This window comes from Vitis riparia, chromosome 14 (assembly GCF_004353265.1).
Source record: "Vitis riparia cultivar Riparia Gloire de Montpellier isolate 1030 chromosome 14, EGFV_Vit.rip_1.0, whole genome shotgun sequence".
NCBI lineage: Eukaryota > Viridiplantae > Streptophyta > Magnoliopsida > Vitales > Vitaceae > Vitis > Vitis riparia.
The window spans coordinates 18,002,576-18,028,832 of record NC_048444.1 but is presented as its reverse complement, the minus strand read 5'-3'; the positions used below and the strand labels follow the sequence as shown (position 1 = coordinate 18,028,832).

At 36.4% G+C, this 26,257-nt stretch overlaps 1 protein-coding gene across 1 annotated transcript; it reads right to left on the bottom strand.

Moving 5' to 3' along the window:
* Positions 1 to 667: 667 nt before the first annotated feature.
* Positions 668 to 26,257, bottom strand: LOC117930774 (inositol phosphorylceramide glucuronosyltransferase 1). Its single transcript, XM_034851485.1, has 10 exons — positions 25,651 to 26,257; positions 24,720 to 24,840; positions 24,187 to 24,372; positions 23,371 to 23,534; positions 6,898 to 7,005; positions 6,493 to 6,630; positions 6,270 to 6,407; positions 5,353 to 5,638; positions 5,126 to 5,249; positions 668 to 1,057 (listed from the first exon to the last, which is right to left on the bottom strand). Exons 1-10 carry the CDS (start codon positions 25,882 to 25,884, stop codon positions 916 to 918), a joined length of 1,641 nt encoding a protein of 546 aa, XP_034707376.1. The 5' UTR covers positions 25,885 to 26,257; the 3' UTR covers positions 668 to 915.

Below are 26,257 nucleotides of genomic sequence, written 5' to 3'. Positions count from 1 at the left end.
ATAATTTATAAATTATATATTTATAACGTCGCTGATTCAACCATGGTTTGATTGTCGATTCGACCAGTGAACCGTGAATCAGCAACTGTTCTGATTCAATGACCGATTCAATTCTGAAAACATTGCCATAAACTATAAAAAATAAATAGATCAATCAATTTTTTTCTTCAAATACCATATTTTAAAGAAAATGTCCAAGCATACATAAATCTCAAAAAATGTCTTAAGCGTTCATAAATCTTTAACATCCCCAAAGTTGAAATTCATAGGAACCTTTAATCCACTAATTTTACCAATATTTATTTACCGAAAAAAATTTAAATGATATTCTAAGACTTAATTTCATCAGTTTAGCATACCCAAAAAATATTGAATCCACTAAATTTCTTCCTACAATTTTCTCAATTTAACCAATTCAAATATGTCAACTATAATTCTTATTCCAATTCTTCCAAAGGCTAACACGGCAAGAATTCAAACCTTATATTTAGACCTAATTTCAACCTTTTAACATCCAATTAATTTTCAACACGTCTTTTGACTACCTACTTTTGACTAAATTTTCTAACTAGTTGGAAAAATAAAATAAAATTCAATATTGTAACCTAATGTGTACCCAAATTGTCGAGTATTACAATATGAACATTTTATTACGGTGAAATGAAAATTATCAAGAACACATCTATTTCTTTTTCTCATTGATCGGAGGGGCTCGGGAATGCTCATACAAATATTAAGATCATCACCAATTGATTCCCAAAGGAGATTACACGGAAACCCCGTGGAAATAACATTTCCAAACTCAAAATCCCTAGCAATATTTTACAAATAACACATAGGGCAATAAACGAAGTTAAGGAAATGAATTTGAAGTAAATTAAGATTGAAAGAAACAGCCACTTGTCCGTTAGATCATTAACATAAAAAACATACACTTCTTGACCGTGGAGTGTCTCGATCTTCAAGGCCTTTCACGAATGACCTAATTGCAAGATGCTCTGCAGCGTAAGTCATGAAAGATGCCAATATTAAGGCTCCAACAGCTATCAAACCTAACCTGTAAAGACCACCATGCACTTTCCCAATTATAAATCTGCAGGGTCAGTTACAAACCCAAAAAGAAAAGAAGAAAAAATAAAGAGCGCATAAATTCCATTTGACATACTCATTTCCAAGCTTAAAAAGACAGTGGAAAGATTAAGTGCATTACTACTTAAATAAACCAGTCATCAAAACTATAGAGGCAAAATGCACTTCTATTGCTTTCCTTCACATTATACCATTGAGGAGGATATTTTTCCAAGAAACAATATAAATCCAACGCATCTTAAAAGACAAAGTAAAAAGAGAAGGAAAACCAAGCGTTCAAAATATGGGACAATGGCATATCAAACCATTCAAGCCGAACTACATTCAAATGTGGGTATGTTAACTGTAGGACATTAGATTTAAATTTATGGTTCTTGTTAGTTATAACTTGTAACTTGTAATGCATATGGGTCATTTATATGCTTATATCTAGTATGTTTCATACATAATAATTTAGAAAAATTCAGTGGAGACATATGTACATATATGACAACAGAGCATGGACAACTCACTGACAAAAAAAATCTAGGAAAAGGATATTTCCATTACAATACAGTTCCTGTGAGATAAATGTAGACATGCTTTTAAACATGCTATCACACATAAAACTATCTTGATTTGTCTTTTTTCCTTTTTCTCTTTTTATTTTTCATTAACAGTGGATAAAAGTTTTTAATTTTTGGCAGTGAGGAAGCAGGAAATGGTATTAACAGCATTTTCTTCATAAGAGGAATGAACTCCTGCATATGCAAGAGTTTTGGAGTTAAAGAGGTTATCACAAGGTAAAATAAAAAATGGCAATTCTTTCACAACGAATAGAATAAAAGTAGTAGTAAAAAGATGCATCAAGAATAAACTGGTAGAAGTGATGTAGGACAATTCTAGGATAGTTGTCCACAATCAAATAAGTAGGGTAGAGCTTCACTTTTTGGGATTTAGGATGTAAGAAGAGGAATGAAGAATAAAAAATATGGCACCTTTTTTAATAGGTAAATTTTTCTCCCTATTGGAACTTGAACCTAGAATCTCTCACAAACCCTCCCCAACCTTTTACCAATTGAGCTAATCCTGAAACCTAACCTTTGTAGCAGCAGATTAGAACTCTTATTCTTTCCTAGAACTATTAAATCTTCTAAAAAGATTAGAAGAAACTAAAAATTTTCATTTAAGAATTAAGAATTTACTTTCAGAGTTCCCAATAAAGAAGACTTCTAGATTATAAAAAAAAAAACAACTAGAAACTTCAAAAAAATCACATTAATTTAGGAAATAGAAAGTTTAAAAACTTGAATTTTTAAAACTTTCCAAATTCTAAATTAAACTCAATCGACTACTAACTAATTAGGACATAAGAAAACATAAAATGCTGAAAAATTACCTATATAACCTTGATAGAATAATTTAGGCTTTTTTTAATTTCTTTCCATTGCTTGAATAGATATTGGAGATCCATCCTCATCAGGAAAGCATGATTAGTGACTATTAATTATTATAAGACAAGCTGAATTTACTATGAATGCATGATATAATAGACAATTGAATAAGTATAAGAGTTAGCTAAAAGGAAAAAAGAAAAAAGAATAAAAAAAAAGAGATATTAGTTAGGAAAAAAATAATTATGACATTGAATAGTGGTATTTCAAAACCTAGAAAGGACTCGGAAAAATATTCATGCACCCACCCCCCAAAAAATACATTAAGAAAGGACAAAAATGGAACTACACACTTGGCAGCCTAGGCAATTGTTCCTTACAATTAATAATTTGCATTATCACCCCGAAACTAAAATGTACTAGGAAAACACCCTTGAACTGACATTAGATTCAAAAGTTGGCAAGTGTTATATTTTACTTTGATCACAAACTTAACATTTATAATTTTCATGTTACATGGGTTCTGAAAATGAAAGAAGTTAGAATTTTAGTGCTAGTGCATCCTTGAGGATGTTATGCTCGAATATGAAGGACTAATATTGAGACTACCTCCTACCCAAATGGATTGTTAAGTGAAGGAAAATATATATATACACACACAAGAGAATCTTACTTCCACTATTTTGTGAGGCAATACCAAAACACAATGAATTATAAACTTGTAAGATTTCAAAAATGGGTAATGGCATTAATTCATCAAGAAAGTAATGCAAGAGAAATAAATTGTGTAACATCCTCTTACATTTAATTCATGTCAACACCTTTCCAGTAGTGAACAGAGCATAAAAATCATGTTATTTTAAAACTTACATGAAAGGAAAACCCTTGGATCAATTACTAATTTCTTACATATTAAACAATAGCACAGAGTGAACTCCAACCCAATAAGTAATATGATAACAACAATTGCTTTGATGGTCCAAAATCACAACATAAAGTTCTCAAATCATTAAGGTGTTGTTCATTTGTTTGTTTGTGTTTTCTAACTTAAGTCTTAAAGCAATTTGCTTTTAAGACTTAAGACGTTTTTAGAAGAAAATTTTGTGTAAAGGGAAAAAGTAAAATTTTTTAACTTTTATCTTAATGGAGAAAGTCACTTATTCTCCTTTCTTCTTTCAACTTTTAATTTTGTTACTTAGGTACCATTTGTTTTTTTCTCTTAGATTTAAATAGGCCTTAATTTAATTAAGTCTAAATAGATCAAAGCAACTTACTTTAAGAGTTTATGTTCTTTTATAAAAAATAAAAATAAAAAAAAAACACACAATGCACACCAACAACCCCTTAAACTTAATTTCTCATATAAAGTAAAATCAAATCCATTTTTAAAAATTTAGCATAACTTGTCTTGAAATATATATATATATATATATTATATATATATATATATATATATATATATATAAACCACCTCAATTTTGTGCAATTTAGATTACTATAAATTAGCCAAGTTGTCATCAACAAAAAATCAAACATGAATGAAATGAGTTTTGTTTGTCCATTTTTTCTCTTAATTCTCAAGAAAATTTAGATTCAAAACTCATTTCAATGAATTGTTACTCAAAAAAAAAAAAAAAATCCAAAACATAAAAATCATTTAATTTTGATAAGAAATATATCTAAAATAAATTCACAAAATTCCAAAATCGAAACCAAAATTCTACCACATGCAATTGCCATTTTTGCCTCATAATTCATCCAATTCCCAATGAAATTAATTTTTATAAATTTTATAGATTCATCATTGAAAAATGAAAACAAAAACACTAAAACTCATAAAATTTTGGTTAAAAATGAATTTACAACGAATTTCCAAAATTCAACCTCTTATTGTATAATAAAACCAAAATAAACTATCATCAATTCTAATGACATTTTTAGATAGAATTCCAAAATATAATTCACATTCATCTAAACATCCACTAGAATAAATAATTGTAATTAATACTCTTTCATAAATTAAAAATCCAAAGATTAATAAATTAATCTCAATAATGAAACACATTCAATACAAATCAATAAATCTGAAGATACACCTAAGAGAAACAACTGTTAACTTAGAAACCTTTCTAAGATTTTCTTATCAACCAAACATAATTACATAATTTATTATTATCCAACTACTAATTTTCTAACTAATTACATAATTGATCATTATAAAATTTTCATTGTGGTAATAAATTCTAACATTTTGGGATAACTGGAAATACGTTACATTATTATTTTTTTCAATTAGTAGGTTTCAAATTAAAAGAAGGCAGCATACAATAACCAATTTTATAAATGTTTTAACATGTAAAAAAAGCATTGAGCATTCAAACATGAATAAAAACAAACTTAACACTTAATAGCATTCAGACACACTTAATGGCGTTCAATTCTGTTCAGATTTAAGTTGAATTCAGGTCTATTCAGATTTCAAACAAAAAACAAACACCAGCTTAATGTTTAACTACCACAATGGTCATGAGCACAAGTATACATAAAGTAAACAATGGTGCAATCTGCAGCTCTTGGCACACAAGAAGATTTTAAATGAGAAGCCACCAAAATTGCAACAATGATACTGACATCACAACACAAAAATACATCAAACAAATTACCTCAAAAATAGAGCAGTGACACCAAAAACACATGGCAAAGAGGGAGCAGCAACTGCTAGAAATGCCATTCCTAACCCATAATACCATGTAGCAGCATCACAAGAAGACACCTGTCGCTGATGACCTATAGCACATTAAAAAAACCATTGAATGTTATAAAAGGAAATTAATAAGGTTAATTCATGCATAATCATGCAAATTAGAACTATTATTTCAAATCAATCAACCTTTGCCAGAATCATAATCAGCAGACACGGGCCGAGAAGCGAAGGATCCTGCTTGACTTGCAGTCATCTTTCCCCATTGATAAATCAAATGGAGATAACCTCCAAATAACAGAAAGAAGCTTGTGAATGCCCACTCATACATCAGGAGCAAACCAGTCCATGGCATCACTTGCCGGGGGACAACTGAAAGTGCAAGTGCGAGAGAGACCACAGCAACCATAAAACATATGACAACAGAAATTCCGCCCAAATAAACCGGAACCTTAGACTGTGCACCATTAGAGAACTGTTTAACATCACAAGCAGGGGTTTTAATGAATATAAAGACTAAAATTTAAGTTTAAATTAACAGAAGTATGTAAACCCAACAGCCAATACAAGAGAACAATAAGGTTGCATTTGAGTATGAGCATTTCAGGGAAGAAGATTTAGACATCAACCCCAAGTTCAAATTACTGGAATGCAGTTTAGAAAACAAAGATTTTTTTTAATCTAGGAAAGTCTATGAAAAGCTTAAAGAGTTTTAGTCCATGGATTTTAAATGGTGGGGAGAAGAAATTATTCCAAATTCAATCCTGGAGGAAGAAATTGGAATGGGACCCCACCCCCACTCTCCCCCTCCTAATTCTTGCTCCATGGTTTTCTTACAACCCTAGACCTTTATATTTTCTTAATATCTCTTTCAAAAAATTTGAATCAGGAGGATGAAACCCAAATCTGTTTCCCCAAATCTTCAAATCCATCTCCAACCTAAGTTATTGGATGGGAAAAGGGAGATGGTCAAGTGTCACTTTTGCAATTGTATGCCCAAGGGACATTTGCATTTTATCAAGAAGCCGATGAAGAGAAAGAAAAGTAAAAATAAATTTAAATAATTACACATACCCCATGAACTACACAGAAGAAAAAAAACTAACCTGTTGATTAGAATTAATGGTGGATGAGGAAGAAACACTAGAATAAGGAAGTGCACCACCAGATCTGAATTTATAATAAAGGTGTCTAAGAGGATCACACAATGTTGTTCTGCAAAATGAACCAAAGAACTCTCGTGTCTGAAAAAAAATAAAGATGCCTTTTAGAATCAACACAAAAATATCTATTTGCTTAGTTTCCAAGAAAAAAGATGGAACTACTAACCTGAAGAAAAGACCTATAGTAACAGAAAAGAAGAGCAAGCAATGGAATCAGGAAAAGAAATTTGACTAGAATTGTATCATTAGGATTTCTGCCCCCTTCAGTTCCAGGAAGAGATCCCTCAAGCTGTTCCCTGACATTCTGAAGCATTAGAAAACAGTGTTACATCATAGAATTGAGCATTAAATCAGTGACTAAATGCTCATTCACTGCATGAAACAATATATTTCCCCATAAGCTCCACACTACATTTGGTATCGATGATGCAACTCCACCAAGATTTTAAAAACCTCCCTCCAACCCTAAAAAAGTCTCTTTCACCCTTTCCCCTCCCTTCTCTCTCTATCCCTGTTTCATTAAAGAGAAGCAAATTGAATGGGTGAGAACAAAGCAGTCTAGAATAGATACCTGCCAGACATCAACAGGTTTTAGAAGCCAAGACGTCCACCAATCCCATGGTTTAAGGGGGCCAAGTGTGTAGTGAATAACACGGAGTTTTTCTTCATCTACCATCCACTGCATTTACCACACATAAACACATGAGAATTTTTTTTCCAATTGGCAGATTTAAAACAATCAGAAGCATGCAGGCCTCAGTCCTTCTACTAAGGATTTCTTGACATACAGCAGGCTTTTTCATGAAAAGCACAAAAATAGCACACATCTTTATAATATACACATTATTGAAGATTCCATTTTTTTTTACCATAAACAGACTCAGGAGTGACATTGGGCTTTTGCATGTTTTCACAGTTCTAGTGTTCCATTAGTTGCAAAGGTAGTTTCTTCTTAAAAAAAATCATCGAACAGGTAAATATCTTTCAAGTGGAGTCCCATCATGAAAACATAAATCCACTGATGATATGAAAAAGAACAAGAAAAAAGGAAAAATCAATAGCAGCTAGCGTAACAAGGAATTAAAAGAGTCATCCTAGCATCTGGACCCTTTCATCATGGTTAGATCTGAGTAATACTTGGGTGTACCTTTAGTCAGGTTGAACCACCATGCCTTAATCATATTTATAGCAAGGACACCCTTGTTTTCTTGAGGTCATTTAAACGATTTATATGTAGTCCTGCCTGAGCTAGTGAATAAGGGTAAGGCTGAAAATAATTTTAGGAACATGTGTAACCGGAAGTGAAAAAGAATGTAAATAACACTGTTTGCTTAATTATCATGTCAGAACAAAATATATATATATATATAGACTAGCCTATCCAACCATGTCCTTTATTCTAGGAAACTAAAAAATAACCAACCCTAACAATCTGGAGGATTGTTCAAATCCTAAAACAACTAGATCTAACAACCTGACCCAAATAATAACAACCTGATTCAAATAATAAAAGAAATAAAATAAATAAAACAATTCCTACCTAATCAGATCCAGTTAATTTGAATTATTCCGGATTCTTCTACACTCCCCCCTCAAGCTAGTCTAAAAATATCAATCAGATCCAACTTGTCTCCTAATTTTTCTAAGGTAGCTTTTGCAAGACCCTTGGTTAGCGAATCATCAACTTGCTCGATTGTAGGAACATATATGCAAATAATTATGTTCTCTCTTTTTTCTTTGATAAAGTATTATCTACTTCAACATGTTTAGTTCAATCATGATGAATAGGATCATGGGAAATGTTTATGGTCACTTTATTCTCACAATAATTCTTCATTGGTTGATCATGTGCTATCTTTAGCTCTTCTAATAGTAGCTTCAACCAAAGTAGCTCACAAATCCCTTGTGTCACTTCTCTAAATTCTACTTTTGCACTACTCCTAGCAACACCCGATTGCTCTTTGGTTCTTCATGTCACTAAGTTTCCCCAAACAAATGTACAATATCCAAAAGTTGATCTTCTATCATTGATAGATCCTGCCCAATTTGCGACTATGAATGCTTCTATACTCTTAACTTCATTTCTTTTGAAGAATAATCATTTCCATGGAGTTCCTTTTAGGTATTTCAAGATTCTATATACAACATTCATGTGCTCTTCTTGTGGCGTATCCATAAACTGACTAACTCACTTACTGCAAAAGCACTATCAGGTATAGTATGGGAAAGATAAATGAGCTTTCCTACTAGGCGTTGATATCTTCCTTTATCTACTGGGTTGTCATCCAATTGTTCTCTTAGCTTTAGCTTTGGATCCATCAGAGTTTCAACTGGTCTACATCCCATCATTCCTATTTCCTTGAAGAGATCTAGTGTATACTTCCTTTGTGAAATTGATATACCCTTCTTACTTTTGGCTGCCTCCATACCTAGGAAGTATCTCAAGAATCCCAAATCTTTTATCTCAAACTATTTTGCTAAAATTTCCTTTAATTTCTTCATTTCTTCTTGATCAACTCCAGTCAATATTATGTTATCAACATAGATAATTAGAATAGTGATTTTACCATCCTTATGTCTGTAAAATAAAGTGTGATTAGATTGAGCTTGTTTATACCCCTGTTGTCGAATAGCTCTAGCAACCCTGTCAAACCATGCTCTAAGAGACTGTTTTGATCCATACAGAGACTTCCTTAGTTTACATTGTCCCATTTCTTCTAGCTTCATCGAAACCAGGTGGTAAGTCCATGTAGACTTGTTCCTCTAAATCTCCATGGAGGAATGTTTTTTTTACATCTAATTGTTGGAGTTGCCAATCAAACTAGCAGGCAAGGATAGTAGAACTCTCAATGTTTTTAACTTTGCAACTGGAGCAAAAGTCTCCTAGTAGTCAATCTCATATGTTTGGGTTAATCCTTTTGCCACTAGTCTCGCCTTATAACGCTCGATAGACCCATCAGCTTTGTACTTTACTATGAAACCCCATTTACATCCTATTGGAATCTTTCCTTCTGGGTTTTGTACTAGGTTCCATGTTCTTTTCTTTTCAAGAGCTTGCATTTCTTCTACAACCACCTTTTTCCACTCTGGAATTTTCAGGGCTTCATGAACAGACTTTGCTCCACACCTGAAAGATTAGTGACAAGAGCTCAAACAGAAGATGGTAAATGGTCATATCTCACAAAGTTAGAAATGGGATATTGTGTACAAGATCTAACTCCTTTTTGTAGAGCTATAGGTATATCCAAATCATTAATTTCAAGAGTGAGATTTGGCTCTTGAGGTAAAGTACCTGAGTTCGGTTCAAATTCTTGTTCTTGCTGAAGGTTGACAAGGTTTTCTACCCCTTTTGGAATGTTTCTTTGTGAATAAATACATAGTTCAGGTTGCTGTTGTGTGTGTCCACTTTCATTGTCTAAAGATTTAGTCAGAATGTTGTTTTTTGGTATACAAGTATCTAAGAATATCATTAGAGATGGCAAAGAAAGTTCCATAAAATTTCCTTCATTCAAATTCTCCCTGTGAAGTGAATTTTTAGCGTAGAATGATTGGTTCTCAAAAAGTGTGACATCAAGAGAGACAAAATATTTTCTTTTTTCAGGAAAATAGCATATGTACCCTTTTTGAGTTGCAGAATATCCTAAGAGGATGCATTTATGGACTCTAGGGTCAAGCTTGCTATGGTTTTGAACAAACGAGATACATCCAAAAACTCATAGTGGTAAGGTGCTGAAGAAACAAATTTCTGGATAGGATTTAAGAAGTGTGTTTAGAGGAGTTTGATGCTGGAGGACTCTGGTGGGTACACAATTTATTAGATAACATGCTGCGAGAATGGCATCGTCCCAAAAAAAATGTAGGGACATTATGGGTGAACATAAAGGCACAAGCAACTTCTACAAGATGACGATTTTTCCATTTTGCAACATGGTTTTGTTGGAATGTATTGGTGCATGAACTTTGATGTATAATCCCTTGTTTTAAAAGAAAATTGCCAAGTATAGAAATAAAATATTCCCTTATGTTATCTGAACAAAGAACTTGTACAAATGTTTGAAATTGATTTTTAACCATGGAAAAGAAATTTTCAAAGATTTGTGTAGCTTCAATTTTTTCTTTCAAAAGATAAACCCGACAAACCCGTGTATGGTCATCAATAAAGGTAATAAACAATCGTTTTCTTTTTTTTAGAGAGTTTTTACATAGGGTGGCCCCCAAACGTCACTATGAATTAATGCAAAAGGCTTTGAGACTTTATTTGCATGTGACACAAAAAAAAATATATATATCGATGGTTTTTAGCCATCTGACAGATTTCACGTTGAAAATCAATTTTATTTTTGAACAAAGAAGGAAACAAATTTTTGAGATAAGAAAAACAAGGGCGGCCTAGTCTAAGATGCCACAACATCATTTCCCTTTCCCTAGACAATGAAGTAGATTCACAACTGGTTGTTAGAACCTATTTATTCACAGAGACATCATTTGTGAAGTATTATAGTCCCTCATGTTCCCTAGCATTGTCAATCCTCCTCCCCAATATCAGGTCCTGGAAAACACAAGCTGATTGTGAGAATTGTGCTGTACAATTGAGATCGCTTGTTATCTTACTGACACAGAGAAGGTTGCAAGACAATTTTGGGACATAAAGAACATTTTTTAGAACAATATTTGGGCTAATTTTTATGGTACCAGTCCCTGCAACTGTTGAAAGGGATCCATCAGCCATTCTTACTTTCCAAGTACCAGAACTAGGTGCATAAGAGGAGAAAAAACTTGCAAAACCTGTCATGTGGTCAGAAGCCCCTGAGTCTATGACCCAGGGTTCTTATTTCTCACTGACACTACTAAGGGCTGTCAAGAATTTAACTTTCTGAGCTAACAGAGAAGTTCCAGTGGATTTTGCAGGAGTTAACAACTTGTATAGCTGTTTGATTTCTTCTTTTATGAGGTTAAGGCTGCTTTATTATCTCCTTGCCTTTGAGATGTCATTGTAGTGTCTGTCATTGTCTGGAATCCTTGAGGATCACGCCTATTTCCTTTGTTGTCTCTCCAGTTCGGTTTACCATGCAAACGCCAACAATTTTCTTTGTTATGATTCAATTTCTTACAATGATCACACCAAATATTTCCTCTTCGATTATTGCATGGTTCTCCTCTGTTTGAATTCTTGAATCTTCCTACGACTAATGCCGAATTTTCTATTATGTTTGGAGATTTTCCTCTAAGCATGACACGTTCCGATTTTCTTCTCTTCTTACTTCAGCGAAGATTTCTTCAATTGTCAGAAGCGGTTTGATTCCAAGTAGAGGTCCCTGCACCTCATCTAACTCCTTATAAAGTCTGGCCAAGAAATCATAAATTCTTTCTTTATTAATCAGCTTTGGGTAATTTGCAGCATCATCTAAACAGCTCTATTCTTCATTACTGGACAGATCCAGTTCTTGCCACAATCTTGATAAGCCATTAAAGTATTTGAGCCTTGTTCCTTAGCTCAAACATTTGAGCAAAATTTTCAACATCCAAGTATGACCGGTTCAAGGCATCCCACAGCTCCTTCGCGGTTGAATAATAGAGGCAAGATTGCCTAATATGTTCCTCCATTGAGTTAACAAGCCAAGCCATCACCATTGAATTTAAGCATCCCATGTATGATAAGTTAGATCATTCTCTTTCGGTTTTTTTGCAACTCCATTGATGTAACCAATTCTTTCTCTTCCTTGAATAACCATTTGAACAGACTAAGACCATTGAAGAAAATTCTTTCCATTAAGTTTGTGGGTTGTTATTTGTAAGGAGGAGCTCTCAAAAAAAGCAATGGGAGCAATTTTAGGGTCGATTGAGAAGTTTTTGTCAAAACTCCAAAACCGTCACCCTTGCTTGCTCCTGCCATAGTTCTATTTCAACAGCAATCCGGCTCTGATACCATGTAATTGGAAGTGAAAAAGAACATACAAAACACTGCTTGCTTAATTATCATATCAGAAAATAAAAGGATTACATCCTGATGTATAGACTAGGTTATCCAACCATATCCTTTATTCTAGGAAACTAAAAAATAAACAACCCTAACAATTTGGAGGATTTTTCAAATCCTAGAACAACATGATCTAAACCTGATCCAAATAATAACAACCTGATTCAAATAATAAAAGAAATAAAATGAATAAGAGAATTCCTAACTAATCAGATCCAGTCACTTTGAATTATTTTGGATTCTTCTACAACATGCATATAGAAGGTTCAAATCAGCAGTAGTTTGGGATGCAATGGAAGAGAGGTTTCGTAAACATGGAAAAAACAATATATTTTTAAAGGGGAGAGGCTTACGTTAATTAGAAGTGCTTTATCCAGCGTACCAATCCTTTACACGTTCTTAATTGTAATCCCTAGAAAGGTCAAACTAAGATTAGACATATATCCTTTGGGAAGGTGAGAATTTGGAGAAAAAATATCTTTGGTTAGTTAAGCGGTTGTTTGCTCGGATAAGAAAAAGGGAGTCTGGGCATTAGAAGTCTCTCTTTTCTAAATGGGGCCCTCCTTGGCAAGTGGAGTTGAAGATTTGTTTCTGAAGGGAAAGTTTTTTGGAAGCAAATTATAGAGGGGATGTACATGAAGGAAGAAGCGGGTTAGCATCCTAGCAAAGCGAGAGATGGTTATGGAGTTGGTGTTTGGAAATCTATAAGGGGTTGGATTTTTTCTTTAATAGAACCTCTCTTGAAATGGATAATGATAGAAGGGTGAAATTTTGGATGGATAGATGGTGCAATGAGGAATCCTTATGTAATTCCTTTCCCTCCTAGTATGAGTTGGCTTTGTCAACAGAAGCTTGAGTGATAGATATACAGGAAGATGTATGAGCGGGGAACCATTGGAAGCTATGCTTCTCTAGGAACTTTAACGATTGAGAGTTGGACCTTGTTGAGTCTTTTTTCTTGACTTTGCTTGTGAAGTTGATTAGGAGAGAAGAAAACTAAAAAGAATCCCCTTTCCAATGAACATTATTTGGAATTCATGGGTCCTTTCCAAGGTGAACTTTTTTGCTTGGGAAGACACTTGGAAAAAAGTTTTGATTTTAGATCGGCTTTAGAAAAGAGGGTGACTACTAGCGAATGGATGTTTCCTTTGTAAACTAGAGGTGTAGACTATTGATCATTCATTGCATCAAAGCAAGAATTCTATGGCAATTGTTGTTCTCCTTATTCAGTGTAGTTTGGGGGATTCCTTCTTTGGTGAAAGATACTCTATCAAGTTGGCATGACTCTTTTGTAGAAAGCCGCTCCTCTTTGTATTTTTTGGACAATTTGGGAGGAATGAAATTGAAGAGCTTTTGAAAACAAGGAACTCACTGACCAAAAGTTAAAATATCTTTTCTTTGTAATCTTTCAGCTTGGATTAGTATGTACATAAGAGAAGACTCAATTGATTTTATAGATTGCGTGGGGACCTGTTGAGAGTTAAGGGTGGTTTTTTTGTGTCTTCCCTTTCAAGGCCTTTCATTTTGGTGCCCCTCCTAGATGTATTTGTATTTTGTGTACTTTTTATCATATTAATCCATACATACCTTTCTTTACCTATCAAAAAATTAGAGAAGGTTCAGATCATTTGACACAGCCAGTAAACAAACAGAGAAGAAAGGCACCACAGGTTAAAAAGGCAAACAGTGATTGAAAGTTATAAACTTTCAATGAAGTAGGAAATGAATGATATATAATTTCACCATAAAGTGAGTAGCAATCACCATGACAAAAGGAACTGGGAAGGCAGACGGCCCATTACAATGTATCAATTAAGCTGTTAATTTAAAGTATCCTACAATAATCTTCAGAACTCAAAGGTGACTACACTTGATAGGAAATCTTGCATTTTTCAGGAATAGGAATATAATGGATCTAAACAAGTTCTACATGTTCCATTTAAAAGTTCTGCATTATTCACTTTAGTACTCAGATGAAACCCCATGAGCAGACTTTATGACAACCAGACAGAAATGACTGATGTAATCCTACAGAACCTCAAAAATTGAAAAGCCTTTTATCAAATCATATTTCTAGCAACCATTTAAAATAAAAATCCTTTTTAATAAATAAGGTCACATTTCTAATATGGAACTACAAGGTCTCATTGCTGATCTCTTACAAAGACCCCATAATTTCAAAGAACCCACACAACAGACAAATATAACAAGGGTTAGGTTTAGGCAGTTTCATTGCTGTCTTAACTCAAAGGAACTGCAACAACTTGCCTAATTCATCAGGGTTTAAAATGACACTCAATCATCAATGATGAACAATTCAAAGTATGTGAAGTACCCATGCTCACAAAACAGAACAAGGGTTTGGGTTTGGTATACGTGTAGACATGCCTATCGATAATTGTATCCAGCAAGAATGTCCAACAAGGAGTAAGAACAAGCTTCTATCCCATTTCAAGTAACCTCTCATGTTTGAGATTTTATGTTAGTTATATACTTAATTTGGGCCTAGAAAGTAAAAAAGAAAAGGAAAATTAGACTATTTAGTTGAATCCAATGTCCTAAGATCTGGAAATTGAACATATCTGACACATAGATACACACCAACAACCAACATTTGTGCCTGAGTCCACGTAGCATTACCAGTCATAAAGGTAACCAGTTACAGCAAAGACGTCTTGCTAACAAAAGTATGGTCTTATGTTTTAACTTATTCATTTAAACACACATTAGGATCACGAGAGAGCATCACACCTTATGTACCAAGAAAATCATTATCAGTGTATGATTCACAACCAAGCCTAGGACTATATACACACATAAAGCCCAAGCAGATAAATCTGTTATATCAAAGCTCACAAAGGATTTTACTCAAACATAGAACCAATTCACCACAAGGTGAAAAATAAATGGAGCTCAAGTAGGAAGAGAAAAAGCAGGAACCTTGCTTTGCCTCCCATAAGAAAAAATATAACTCCTAGTCCTTTTCCCATCAAAAGAAATTTTCATTCGTCAGCTTGCCTTTTTCTGGCTTTGAAATAATTATTTGAACCAACAACAGAAAACAGTATTTACTATTATGGAAAGGGCATTTTGCATGTGTGTGTTGGGGGGAGCAAGGAATTTTTGCAAAATGAAATGAACAGCATTCTTATCAAACATCATCACCAACTTATTACCATTTTTAGCTGTGACTTACCTTGATTCTTCTAAATACAAGTACATTTGAGGAAAATCTAAATGCTCATTTACCTGACAAACATTTCCTCACTACTAGCTTACTTGGACTTCCATGTATGAAGAGCAGATTTGGTTCATGATACTGCTTCTTGTCATTGATGACAGCACCATTAGTTAAGTGGCTTCTTCTTTTATCTCTATTGAGGATCTCAAGAAATCCCATAATTTTTCCCATGGTAGAACAAGCTCTCATTTGATACCTAGGCCTATGCATTAATTAATGGTCCAGTGATTTAACCAAAGTCCTAAATAGAGATTAATGGAAAAAAAAAAAAAAGGGACCCTGTAGGCAAACTAGAAGTCGGACTATAAGGATTTAGTAATCTGTGATGAGTTGGACTCTAGAAAAATTGTCAGCATACATTTAACACTTGCGTGAAGCTGGTGACTAGATAACAAAGTTGTTCAAACTATCAAAAGTTTCACAGCAGTGACTTTTTCAAACACAGTAATAAAAGGTTATCCAAATGATATTGAAAATTTACAGATTGAATTTCTTTTATTGATAATGAGAGGACTAAGTGACCTTGACTAGTGAAGCCTTCACAGGCACTCCCTTGAGCCTTTTATTATTAGATTGGAACCTTGTGTGCAGGTCCAAGAGGTTGGTTGAGAAGACTCTCCTTGAATGATCACTGCCACCCAAGGGTTATGTCAAGTTAAACTTTGATAGATGTCCTTTGAATATCCCAAGATAACTAAGGATTTGGAGAGGCTCAGAGATCATTGCATACAGTGATAAAAAGCCTATTCTAAACTTACAACTGAGAGTTTCACTGTTGAAGCGGAAATTCTAGCTCTTCCAAAGGACCTTGGCCAGGTCAAAGTTTTAAGCATATTCAATCTTATAGTAGATAGAGATTCCACTGTTGTTATTTCATGGGTAACAAAGAAGGAAAGAGGCTCTAGAGGATTGATGTATAGCTTTTCCATTTTTTTTTATATCACTGGAGTTAGGATGTTTTTTTTTTTTTTTTTTTGATAAGTAAATAAGATTTCATAAATAAAAGAGACGCTAAAAAAGCGACTCAAAGTATACAATACCTATACACCCGCCTTCAACAAGGCCAAAAGACAAAGAAAACCCAATACCACAAACCTACTTAGAACCCAACCAATCAATAAAATTAGGTATAGTTAGAGGGCAATCATCTATGAACAACTTAGCCTCAGCCCAAAAAGTAAGAATAAAAGAGTGTTTCAATCTCCGAATTGACAAGGATTCATCCTTGAAAGTCAATCTATTCCTCGCCTTCCAAACCGTCCAGAAAATGTGAAGAAGAGCAGCTCTCCACGCCTTCTTACGTTTTTTGCCCAGGAAAAAACCATTCCAACTTAGAAGGGTCTCTCTAACTTTAGAAGGCAAGACCCAAGACACCCCAAATAAAGTAAAAAGTAGATCCCATAACACCCTTGTTCTTGAACAATGAAGAAGAAGATGGTTTATGTTCTCCTCTTTCTCAAGACACATAAAACATCTATTTGTCAAAGCCCATCCTCTTTTCTGGATCATATTCAAGGTTAAGGCTTTGCCCCACGTAGCCTCCCATGCAAAGAAACTAATCTTGGGCTGCACATTCACATTCCAAATAAAGCTTGAAGGAAACAAAGATGAACCACCCGCTTCAAGGGCTACATAGAGAGACTTAACCGAGAATTTACCACTCTTGGTTTCAGTCCAGGACACCATATCCTCCACATCCTCAATAACTCTCTTACCCTGAAACCTCTCCAAAAATCTTTTCGTCTCCTCTACCTCCCAATCATTGAACGCTCTTAAAAAACAGGGGTTCCAACCCCCCTCAGCCAAGGGGTCCTAAATATCCACGCTTCCTTCTCAATAGTCAAAGTAAAAAGAGAAGGAAAGGACATACATAGAGGAGAATCCCCACACCATCTATCCCTCCAAAAACTCACCCTTCTCCCATTACCAACTATGAAAGCCAACCTATCGCTCACCAACTTCCAATCTATCCTTATTCCTTTCCACAAACCCATACCATGAGCCTCTCTCACTTCCCGAGAGCACCAACCCCCTCTATCTTCTTCATACTTCCCTCTAATCACTTGATTCCATAAGGCCTCTCTCTCATTTGCGAAACGCCAATTCCATTTAGCAAGAAGTGCCTTGTTGAGAAGGGAAAGGCATTTGACCCCCAATCCTCCTTTTGACTTACTTAAATACACCAACTCCCATCTTACTAAATGAGGCTTTCGCTCCAAATTGCCCCCACCCCAAAGGAAGTCCCTTTGGATTTTCTCTAATCTTCGTCTAACTGAGCTTTGGTAAACACAACAATGACATTAGATAGATGGGTAAATTCGATAACGTGCTTCGAATAAGAGTCGCCCTTCCACCCTTGGAAAAATATTGTCTCTTCCACATGGCTAACCTTCTTCGGAAGCGCTCTCCCACACCATCCCAAACTGTAACTGACTTAAAAGGAGCACCCAAGGGCATCCCCAAATAGGTGGTTGGAAGACTACCCAGACTACAACCAAATTCCCAAGCAAGATCATCCATATTCTCTACCCTCCCTATTGGAATGAGTTCACTTTTTTCCAAATTTATTCTCAATCCTGAAGCAGCCTCAAACCACATAAGTAGCCAACTGAGATAAGTCAACTAATCATGTGAAGGTTTACAAAACACCAATGTATCATCAGCAAACAACAAGTGGGAAATTAGGACCCCTTCTTCACTCCGACCCTTCACCCCATAACCTGATAAGAAATCTCCCTCTATGGCCCTTTTGAGGAAAGCACTAAAGACCTCCATAGCTATGACAAAGAGGTAGGGGGAAAGGGGATCGCCCTGTCTCAAACCCCTGGAGCTTTGGAAGAAGCCCGTAGGGGTTCCATTGACCAACACGGAGAAACTTGCAGTGGATATGCACCACTTAATCCACCTGATCCATTTCTCCCCAAAACCTATTTTCTGCATAACTGTGAGAATAAAATTCCAGTCCACTTTATCATACGCCTTCTCTATATCCAGTTTACACAAAATGCCACTCTCATTGTTCTTAAGGACCGAATCAATGGTTTCATTAGCTATCAACACTGCATCTAGGATTTGTCTACCTTCCACAAACGCCCCTTGAGCCTTGGAGACCACCTTTCCAACCACCTTTTTTAGCCTATTGGCTAAGACCTTGGCCAGCCACTTGTACAAGCTTCCCACCAAGCTTCTAGGCTTAAAATCCCCTAACGCTTCAACCCCTGCTTTTTTTTAAAATTAAGACCATAAAGGTTGCGTTTAGGCTTTTAACAAATTTACCATTTTCGTAGAATTCCTTGAAAAAACACATCACATTAGCCTTCACGAAATCCCAAGCAAATTGCTAAAAGGCCATAGAGAATCCATCTGGCCCCAGGGCTTTATCCCCATTACAGCCCAATAGAGCGTCGAAGACCTCCTCCGTAAAAGGAGTCTCCAATGCACTAGCGTCCAGAGACTCCAACGTCTCAAACTACAGCCCGGAAACAGAAGGGCGCCATTCGCCCGGGTTAGACAACAACATCTTAAAAGCATTGGCAATCCCTTCCCTAATATCATTCTCCTCCATAAGCCAGGCTTCATTAATCTTAATTTTGTCCACGTTATTCCTCCTCCTGTGAGCGTTGGCCATCTTGTGGAAGAAACTGGTATTTTTATCCCCCTCTTTCAGCCACACTTCTCTAGATTTTTGCCTCCACATGATTTCTTCAAGTAAGACCCATTTTTTATATCCTTCCCTCGCTTCATTTCTAGCTTCCAGCTCTTCCAACGACAGTCTGCTGATTTTCTCCTTTGCATCCCAATACTCCATCTGCTCCAAAGCCATATTCTTTCTATATTCAACCCTTCCAAAGGTGTTTATGTTCCACTCCTTCAGCTTAGCCTTCAGAAATTTTAGTTTTTCGGCCAAGATAAAACTTGGGGATCCACTGAAGCTGCCTTCCTCCCACCAATACTTCAATAGGTCCTTTACACCTTCCACTTTCAACCACATTTTCTCAAATCTAAACGGGGTAGAGCCTCTTCTCAGGCCCCCTCCGTCCATAAGAAGCGGAAAGTGATTGGACACGGGTCTTGGTAGAACAAACTGCCTCGCATCTCTAAAGTGACTATCCCACCCCTCATTAACCAAAAAGCGATCCAGCCTTGAAAAAGACTGGTTATTCGCCCCTCCAGTCTAAGTAAAAGGTCCCCCAACCATGGGCAGATCCTTTAACTCTAGGTCTTCTATAACTTCTGAGAACCTTCTCATGATTGAATTCAAGCTCCCTCCTCTACTGCGCTCTTCTGGACTTAGAATGGCATTAAAATCCCCTGCAACACACCACGGCCCATTCCAAAGCCCCTTAATGGCCCCCAACTCCTCCCAAAAACTCTCCCTCTTCCTCCTCAAAGTTGGCCCATAAACCCCTGTAAACGTCCATATAAAACCATCCTCGCTGCTCTTAAAAGTGCACGAAATAGAGAATAATCCTTTTTGCAGGTCAACCAACTCCAACACCTTGTTATCCCAAAACACCACTATTCCTCCAGCTGCACTCCTTGAATCTACAACTCCCCATTCAAGGAATCTACCCACTCCTAAACTACGAACAATGCCCGTTGACATTTCCTAAATCTTGATTTCCTGTAGGCAAACCAGATCCACCCTATTTTTCTTTATCAAAGCTTTGATCACCTTCCTCTTGTCGCAATTATTGGCCCCTCTTACATTCCAGGTAAGCATATGGAGCTTCATTTAGTCCTGCTCATACTCCCCCACCCCTTGAATCTACAACTCCCCATTCAAGGAATCTACCCACTCCTAAACTACGAACAATGCCCGTTGACATATCCTAAATCTTGGTTTCCTGTAGGCAAACCAGATCCACCCTATTTTTCTTTATCAAAGCTTTGGTCACCTTCCTCTTGTCGCAATTATTGGCCCCTCTTACATTCCAGGTAAGCATACGGAGCTTCATTTAGTCCTGCTCATACTCCCCCCCCCCCTTCTCCTCCTCCTCCAATATAGTTCACTGTCCATTCCAACTTTCTCAATTCTCTTTCAAATTTTGACGACTTTAATTTCCTCCTTTTTCTACCATCCAACTTTCCTTTTTGAAGCTTCCTCTCTTTCATTCTTTTAAGCAAAAACAAGATTTCCCCTTCGCAGCCCTCCGTCGGCATTCCTAGATAGCGGCTAAATTTAGCCAAGCTACTAGAATGCCAACACAGTTCCCCCTCTTCAACCCTCTCCTCCTCATCCTCTTGGGAGACCCTTTCCAAAACCCCCTCTGAAGCCTCCTCGGAAGTCCCAGATTCCCTACCCGCCAAATCCGAGACCTCGGCCTCCCTTCCATCCGCCAATATCATCCTTAACGGGCCCATAGCAGCTCCCCCTTCAGCTTCTGAAACTTTTCCCCGGTCGGAAACCCTAGCCATGACAACACCTTCCTCGTCCCACCCAGAAGGAGTAGAAAAAAGAGAGATTTCCCGCTTCCCCAAAGAAAACAAAGGATGAGAGATTTGATCAGAATACCTAGAAGCCTCCTCCAACAACGCCTCGTCAGTGATTTCTGAGAGATTAACGGCCGGACGGAGTGACCCTAGCTGGGAACCAAACAAATCCCCCTCCTGCTCTCCGCCGACACTGAGACGCCCATCGGAAGCCCTAACTCCTTTTAAGTTCCTTAGAATGGGTCGTCCCACCCCCACCAGGCCTTTAGAAGGCTCCGAATTGGGCCGGCCCATCTCCTCTGATTTTTTTAAATCATCAATCACTTGGCCCTCCATAGCGGGCTCTCTTTCCCAGCCCGATTCTCTTTGCTGGCCCAACGGCAGATTTCCTCCAGGCCCAAAGCAAGAGCTTTTCCCCCAAGCTGAAAACTGGCCTCCTGTTGTCCCGTCAGCCTCTGTTACTGTTTCCGACATAATACCAGAGGGCTGAGCTTTCTTTCTACAGCCTCCTTCACCTACTTTGCACGGCTCAGCCACTTTTGCAGGTTCCCCATGCATCTGTTCCCTCACCATTTTGAATCCAGCACATGAATCTCCTTCTCCGTCATCCCTAACCTCCCGCTCCTTACCCTTCTCATTTCTGATCATCGGAACCACTTCCGACAGACCTGGTTTCACCTCCCACCATAGCTGGAAAGCATAACAAAGGGACCCAACTGCAACTTGCAAGGAGCTCAGCCACTCTAAGCCTTCAGATCTCACATCACTAGAGTTAGGATGTTCATTTTCTAGGCTCCTCATTTAGCCAACCAAGCGGCGGATCTTTTAGAAAATATAGGAGTAAAATTTTTGTGTCATTTGCTGCAGATTCTTGTCTCCTTCATTAGTAATTAGTGATTGTTTGGTTTGTTGTTGGGTTGTTTTCTGATCTTCCTCAGTTATGCAGCATGTATAGCTTCTCTTTTTTGGAGATGTTTTTCTAGTTTGATCAAATTTCGTACACTATGGAATGCTGTCTCATCATTTTTCATCTTTAATAATTAATAGAATGAAATGGTTTGTTTCCCATCAAAGAGCAAAAAAGTAAGAAAGAAAAAAACTTAACAAAGAGCTAAGACATGACCACATGTTCTCTATAAGGACAATGGTAGACCTTCATTTTTTTCCTTTGTTGTCATGTTACTACCATATAAGGCAGGATATCCTTCGTACTGTGGGAATGTGCGAGCAGCTCCCAGAGAGTTAAAGTCCATAGCAGTTCCTTTGGAGACTTTTAAGAGTGATGAGAGGCAAAGGCTTCTCTTATCTATACCTTCACAGCCACTTTGTCGTTTGTTGATTGTTTGGATTGAAAGGAACTATTGGGGTTTGAAGGGAAGAGCCTGGGGTTTGAGGGGATGGGAAAAGTATCCACTTCTTAAGTCATTACAGGCTCCATTTACCATTGCCTTTTTATCAGAGTTCACTTATTATAGAGTCAACCAATTTCCCATTGATTGTAGTTCGACGGATTAGTTTGCTCCAGTAGAGGTGGAGCTCTGAGAAGCCCTACGAAATGGAGATCCAACCCCAACAAACCCCATCCACCAGCCCCTGACATGGAATGCCAGATCATTGTTGACTTTGATGACCATGTACTGGCTACTCCGAGTCATCTGAAGATAGGAGGATCTGGGTGTAAGGAGTTGGGTGAGACAGCACAGATTCCACTCTTTTTAAGTTTTCCATTCCTCTTGGAGTGGGATTTGTTGCTGCCAAGGGCTTTTAGAGAAGCTCCAAGCATAATTTTCTCAAATTGCTTAATGGAAGGTCACCCTTCTGGTGTCATCTCCTATTCTTGGGGTTCTTGGAACTATCTGAATTGTATGAGGGGTGTTATTGGCCTGAATAAAAGATCAAGTGTGAAGCTTAACCAGATTTCTAGAGATCTGAACAGGAAGCCCATAACTAAGCCAAGATGATCCCAGGACTGGAATTCATATGGCACCTCCTTTCTCCCTTTATGATGTTGGGACAAATTCTGTATTAAGATTTCATTCTATTATTCTATTATTTTTCCCAGACTCCCACACAGTTCCCTCATCCTTCTTACCAATTTTTAATATTTTCCAATAAAAGATGGTTTTCTCATCCAAGATCTGGCCTGTCAATGATTGTGAGACAACAATTACATAAACAAAAATATTTTCATGGTTCAAAACCAAGCTTAACTTCAAAGAGAATTTATTAATGTCTTACTTAACAGTCTAATGCATCTGGTACTAGCCATTACACTGCAGGTGCAACAAGGTGCCAAAAAGACATCATTAAATAATATGAGCTGAGAAACATTTAAAATGTTCACATCATCACTAAATAGCTAATACTTTCTGTTAAAAGTTTGGGTTTAGTACCTTGTTAGCAAGCATGTAAAGACCAACATCAGCATTGTATAGCGTGGACAGCCGTTCCATTTTCGGAACTGGTCTAGCATTCCGCTCTTCAGGTGATAAATCTGGGTCAAAAACATGTGCACTGGCAAATCCAGTGTAGTATGAATTCAGAAAGCCCTGATCTCCTGTTAGCATAAAATAATTTTAGAGAGAGAGAGAGAGAGAGAGAGAGAGAGAGACTGTGAGTGAAGAACCAGAAATACTATTGGTTAAAATTTACAGCTCCCTTTCAAGATGTCAGCATCAGCAAAAATACACAGAAATTATGTTGTTGCAACTAGATAGCTGAAACCAAGAACTGTGCTCAACCATGGTAAAGTGAGAATTTGGGCAAGTTAGGTGAAAAGCAAGCGACCAAACTGTCATCCCACCACTATATCTTAACTTAAATAATTAGTATGTTCTGTTTTTTAACATTTTGTACCATGCAGACATTTTTATGTATGTCTATCAAAAAGTATTCCTGGAATTACCACCTACATCTTCATTATGTTAAGAGGCCGTGTCAAATGTATCAACACTGTTTTATTGTTGTATAGGGTTGAACAAATTTTACTTTCCAATACAAATGAATCCTAAAACTTCCTTCGGATGCCTTCTGAAATTAGTTAACAATGGATTGATAATTATTCTATAATGAGGAAGCCTAATTTCTTTACCAAATGAAAAAACACAAAATGAACTATAATAATTATGCCTAGATGAAATTAAACCTCAAAAATAGTTAACAATAAAGGAAATAAGGAGTATTCATAACATTTCTAAAAAACACCTTACCTCCAGTGTAAGACGGCAAAGTCTTAACTTTGCTCATCATATCATTGAAGACTGTTTCAGACGGTTCCACTACCATGACCCCTGAATTCAGCCTCTCAGAATGCTTCAAATTAGCACAGAATTTCCCGCATTTAAAGAGATCCTCAATACTTTTAACAACAATAGTATCAGCATCAAGATATACAACTGCAAAATAATAACAATAATCACTAAATAAAACTGTTCTTCTAGATACACTAATCAATCTGCCAAAAGACATGCCACATTGATTAATAACATAAAAAAAAAAATTAACAAGAAGAAAATTCAAATTGTGATCATCAATAGGCTCCATCTGGCAGGAGAGGAAGTGTGAAAATATAAAGAGACCTCAAATAAAAACACTGAACTGAGTCTAAGACAGCTACTCAGTAAGTTACCTGTCAATTGTCCCCAATTTTGGAATACAGAAAATTAAACAAGATTCAACATTTTTTTTTTTTTACTCCTTTTTCTCAGCATTGAAAAAGAGAGGGTAAGAAAAAATTAATTACCTTTCTTGTAGTTGGTCATGTTAAATATTTTTAGCTTTGTGTAGACACCCCAAAATCTCTTTGGCCGCACTTGATTAGGGTTTGCCAGTAAACTAATAAGCTCCACAATCCAACCATCAGCCTGTACACAATATTCACCAGAACCGATCCCCAAAGAATATTAGATAAGTAAAAACAATCACAGTAAAATAGCAGCAGTAGTCAAACATTCAACTGTCTCTACCTGCTAGCTTAGATAATGTGGGAGAAGAAAAATAAAACAAAATGAAAAACCTTGTATGTAGGATACAAGGAAACAAAATCTTCTACTCTCAATCCGCAAGTACTTGACTTAGTTGAGTTCTTTAATCTTCATCAAAACCAAGAGATTCAGAATTTTATTCTCATTTTCCTGATTATTTCAGCGACCATGTGGAGGTCACCCATTGTGGTTGGTGGTAAAATTAATGGAAAGAAAAGAAATTAAATTAAGATTTAGACTTTCCGTCGTTTAAGGTCCAAGGAAACAACAGCGTCCTCCCAAATGAAACTAATACAACTATTAAGTTGAGAATTTAAGAAAAATCATGGAAAATAAAAAGTAAACTTTATTTTTTAATTTGCACTTTTTTTTTCCCTTTTCTGTTAAGAAAATATGATACAAAAAAGCACCATAGCTCAGTTCTTTTGCTTAGTTCTTTCAGCAACCAAACAAAGGGTAACGATCATTAGCTCAGAGAACATAGGAAAAGAGGAAATGAAAATTATGATTTGTAATACAAGTATTGCCTATCAAAAAGGAAGTCTAATAAAACTATTAATCTTCAGTAGAGCTAAGCTTATCCCTCGCTTTTAAAAACTAAGAGACTTGTAAGATTCGGAATTTTCATCCTATTTCTATAATTTTCCTCGGTTTTGTCAGTAACCAAACACAGACTATATACACGGTTACCTGGAGGAGCTTCTTAGCATAATCCGAAACGCCATCAGAAACAAGAACAACCATGTCCTTGGTCGATCCGGTGTCACGGATCGATTTTCCGAGAACACGAACACCGAGCAGAAACTCATCGCCGTAGAGAAGAGTCACGTAAGCCTCAGATCCTGAAGCTCGAACAGGACTGGGAGATCGAATCCAGGCCAGCAGAATCAACAAAAACCAAAAATTGAAAAGCCTCGATTTCATCGTAACTCGAAAAACAATTTCGAGCCAAGATAAAGGCAGGATCCAAACTAGTGACGCTGATCCAAATTTTATCAAGTAAAAAGCGCGAATTTTCTGGAGAAAGAAGAAAAAGGGTGGAATTATCTGGGAAAAAAAAAGGGAAAAGAAAAAACAGAAGGAAAAGTTCAATTGAAAAGGGCTTTTTTTTATGGTGAAGGCCCCCAAAATTGAAAGTTCGAAATGGGCTTTGATTAGTTTTCGTCTATCCTCTTGGCTCCTGTAAGGTGATATTCTCTGCAATTTCTCCAAGCGAGGCTTCAACAGCAATTAGGGTTGACCGTTAAACTGAAAGAAGGGTCATATTTGTTTTCTGGAGTGGGAAAACTGGAAATCA